The sequence below is a fragment of the Manis javanica genome, chromosome 13 (assembly GCF_040802235.1).
Source record: "Manis javanica isolate MJ-LG chromosome 13, MJ_LKY, whole genome shotgun sequence".
NCBI lineage: Eukaryota > Metazoa > Chordata > Mammalia > Pholidota > Manidae > Manis > Manis javanica.
In genome coordinates, this window is record NC_133168.1 from 57,802,216 (window position 1) to 57,805,590 (window position 3,375).

General features: G+C 50.8%; 1 protein-coding gene across 1 annotated transcript; it reads right to left on the reverse strand.

The window, feature by feature from the left end:
• Positions 1-771: 771 nt before the first annotated feature.
• On the reverse strand, positions 772-3,147 carry CITED2 (Cbp/p300 interacting transactivator with Glu/Asp rich carboxy-terminal domain 2). The gene is made up of 2 exons (XM_017661186.3): positions 2,897-3,147; positions 772-2,439 (listed from the first exon to the last, which is right to left on the reverse strand). The coding sequence occupies exon 2, from the start codon at positions 2,429-2,431 to the stop codon at positions 1,625-1,627; it is 807 nt and encodes a 268-aa protein (XP_017516675.2). The 5' UTR covers positions 2,432-2,439; positions 2,897-3,147; the 3' UTR covers positions 772-1,624.
• Between the last annotated feature and the right edge of the window lie 228 nt (positions 3,148-3,375).

Below are 3,375 nucleotides of genomic sequence, written 5' to 3' on the forward strand. Positions count from 1 at the left end.
GCAGAACTTGATACCTACTTAAGTGTGGTTATGTCTTCTTGATAACGCATGCAGGGAAAATTAAAGTGATATTCTTATGTCCTTTGAATCCACTGCCTGTAACAGAAAAAGCTCAGAATTCTGGAAAACAGGCTATGCTTTAGAGTATCTTGTGACGGTTGTAATTTGACCTTTGAATCAACCTCCCTGTGTAAATTTTAAATATTATAGAACAAAATAGAAAGCCCCAAGGCAGAATTCCAACCCCTCTTCCTCTCAGAACTATAAACCAGTCAGAAGCTATTTCAGAGATTAAGTTAGAAAATTCATCACTAGAGATAAAGGTAGCTTTTATGTAATGCCATCCTCACCAGTCTCTTAGTGTTATTCCAGTCTACCTTCATGTAATTGAATCAGGTATAACCAGAAACACTTGGTTTTCCCCTTCCCTCCCTCTGAAAAAATATTTATAACAGTAAGTATTAAAAACCTTTCTAACTCTAGAGTACACTTGAATATGATGGCAACTAGGAAAAAAAGATGCTCTTCGACAACTTTGCAGCTTTTGAGTAAACCACACCAATAGGCATGTTATAATGATAACAATGAAGCATTATGCCAATTATGTTAAATCCTGCTCTCTGCTTAAGCTCATGGTGACCTGTTTTAGTGTCCTGTAATTTATCCTTTGGAATGCTTACTCTCATCACTAAAGTGTTCAACTTAAAGAGAAAACAAGAAAGCCTCCGAAGGAAATTCCACCCCGCCTCCAAATGACTTCTAGAAAACAAGTATTTCTTAACTTTTTATTGACATTGGCAAATTAAAATAGAATAAATTAACAAGTATTTTTTCAAAAAAATGTTTTGTACAAAAATACTGTCAAAATTTCCTAAAAAGCTTTCAACACAGTAGTATCTTTTCATGTACTGAATATAACTATTAGCACAGTGTCAAAAATGTTGAAGACAGAAACAAAATAAAAATTTGTGAAATGTTTGCCACTGACGACATTCCACACCCTATTATTGTCTGTACATATGGGGGAAGGGGACAGCCAACTTGAAAGCATGACTTTTCCTGATCCAGAATGGTTTGGCCCACATCTGTTTAATCTTCCAGTTTAGCATATTTTAAAAATTAGTCTGTACTCAAATGCATAGTTAAAAAAATGAAGCGAGATGGCAGAGTTGTGCAGTAATATCTGCCCTTCAAAGTTCATGCAACCAACGAATGCAATTTTTCCTTTCACTCGTAAATCTGAATGCAGTTCAGTCATTTGAAACCATCTACAAAATCCACAAGATTAAGCAGTTTGCCAAGATTAATATCTAACAGTTGAGCACTGGAGAAAGTGAGGAAATAAGGAGTAAAAACAAACAACAAAAAAGACCAAGTTAGCTAGATATTTCAACTACATAAGGGAGGTGAATGTCAAGGCTACAAAAACGAAACAAAAACAACAAAAAAAAAGTGGCAGCAATTTTTTTAAACCAATTTGTACAAGTTTATAGTTTACTTTGTTTCCGAGTTCTCAAACCTTTCAAGATCTGAAAAGTGAGATACTGTGTCTAAGGGAATGTTTTTTTAATTCACACCGAAGGTGGGGGGGTTTGATTTCTTCCGCCAGGGGGTTGCGACCGAGTCAGCAGCTTACTCTGCTGGGCTGCTGTTTGCACACGAAGTCCGTCATGAAATCAAACTCGTTTTGCCCCAGCCAGAGTTCTGGCAGCTCCTTGATGCGGTCCAAACCCATCTCTATCACTAAGGACATGAGCACTTCCTCGTCGATGAAGTCAGTGTCTATGACATTGGGCGGCAGCATTGCCGCGGGGACGTGGGCCACCGGGGCTGACATGCTGCTGCTACCGCCGCCGCCGCCGCTAGCGGTGCTGCCCGCGCCGCCGCCCGAGGAGCCGCCGGGGCCGCCGGCTGTGCTGCCCCCGCCGGAGCCGCCGGAGGTGCCGCCGCCGCCGTGCTTGGCGTTGCAGTCTCGGAAGTGCTGGTTTGTCCCGTTCATCTGGTGGCCTGCAGCAGGGTGCAAATCCGGCATGTAGTGGTTGTGGGGGTAGGGGTGATGGTTGAAATACTGGTTGTTGAGCTTCTGCAGCTGCATGCTGGCCGGCAGGGAGCCTCCCTGGCTGGCCACCGGGGGGCCCATGAACTGCGAGTTGTTAAATCGGGCCGCGGGCGCCAGCGCGCTTGGGGGGTGCCCTCCGTTCACAGTCCCCGGCCCCATCGCATGCCGGATGCCGCTCGTGGCATTCATGTTGCCCGCGCCGTAGTGTATGTGCTCGCCCATCAGGGCATTGAAGGCGTGCTGGGGCTGCTGCTGATGGTGATGGGGGCTCGGGAACTGCCCCATGCTCATGCGGTGGGCAGGGTGGTGGTGCAGCCCACTGGTGCCGTCGGGGAAGCGCCCGTGGTTCATGGCCATCATATGGTCTGCCATTTCCAGTCCTAAAAGTGAAAAGGGCAGACGGTAAGACGCGCGCCACACGTGCCGCCCACCACGGCATACCCCACTTTTTCTGGTTTCTGTCCCCTCGGCTCCCCGGACGTACGTCGGCTGCGAATCACCATCCCCAGGGTCCCACTAGTAGCCTGTGCACCCGGGCCCGCCGCCAGAGCGGACCCGCCACCTACAGCAGAGCCGGTGCTGCACAGACAGACCCTTCCCCTGCGACCGCGCGGGACTCGAGCCCACACCCCCCTCTGTTCCCCGAAGACGCCTAATAAAGGAAGTGCCCCGTAGCCCAGACGCGAACTTCAGGCATTAAACCGGCCCTCCTCATCCTGTTGTTGCACATCCTGTTGTTATTCCCCAGCCCCGCCTCACGCTCTTCCTCCGGGCAAACCCAGCCCTCGGAGGACTGGGCTGGCAGGAGCCCCGGCCGGCTTCGCCCGCCGCGCTCACCTTCCGTCTTTGCGATTTCTGCTCCGAAGACCGAGGGCGGGACAGTCGGGTCCAGGACCGGCTCAGCAGCACATAGAGGGGCCCTTCCGGGCGTGCGGGGCGCTCGCTATCGCGATGTGAACGCCGAGGTCCTGCAGCGGCTGCTGGAGCAGAATCGGAGCTGTTCCCTTTTATTCCCCCTCCGCTGCCCTCACAGCTCGGCAAGACAGCCCGGCAGCTGCCAACAATGAGCTGTGTTTCTTAGGGCTTTGGCCACAGTTAATATAAGGGATTTCAGGAAGGGCGGAGCGAGAGCCTCCCGGGCGGGCGGTGCGAAAACGCGGATTCTGGAGTTTGGGGCCTAGAGGATCCGGTCTTGGATCCGCGTCCCCGCGGCCGGCGGCACGTGCGCAGTGGCTGAGAGCCCAGGCGCCGCCCAGCTGCCCCCAGCTCTGGTTTCCTTTCTTTCCTCCCACCCGGGCCAGCCCAACTGCCCCCGG

Bases quoted from the DNA above. Each gene is read 5' to 3' on its own strand.
- CITED2 (XM_017661186.3), bottom strand. From the start codon at position 2,431: ATGGCAGACCATATGATGGCCATGAACCACGGGCGCTTCCCCGACGGC.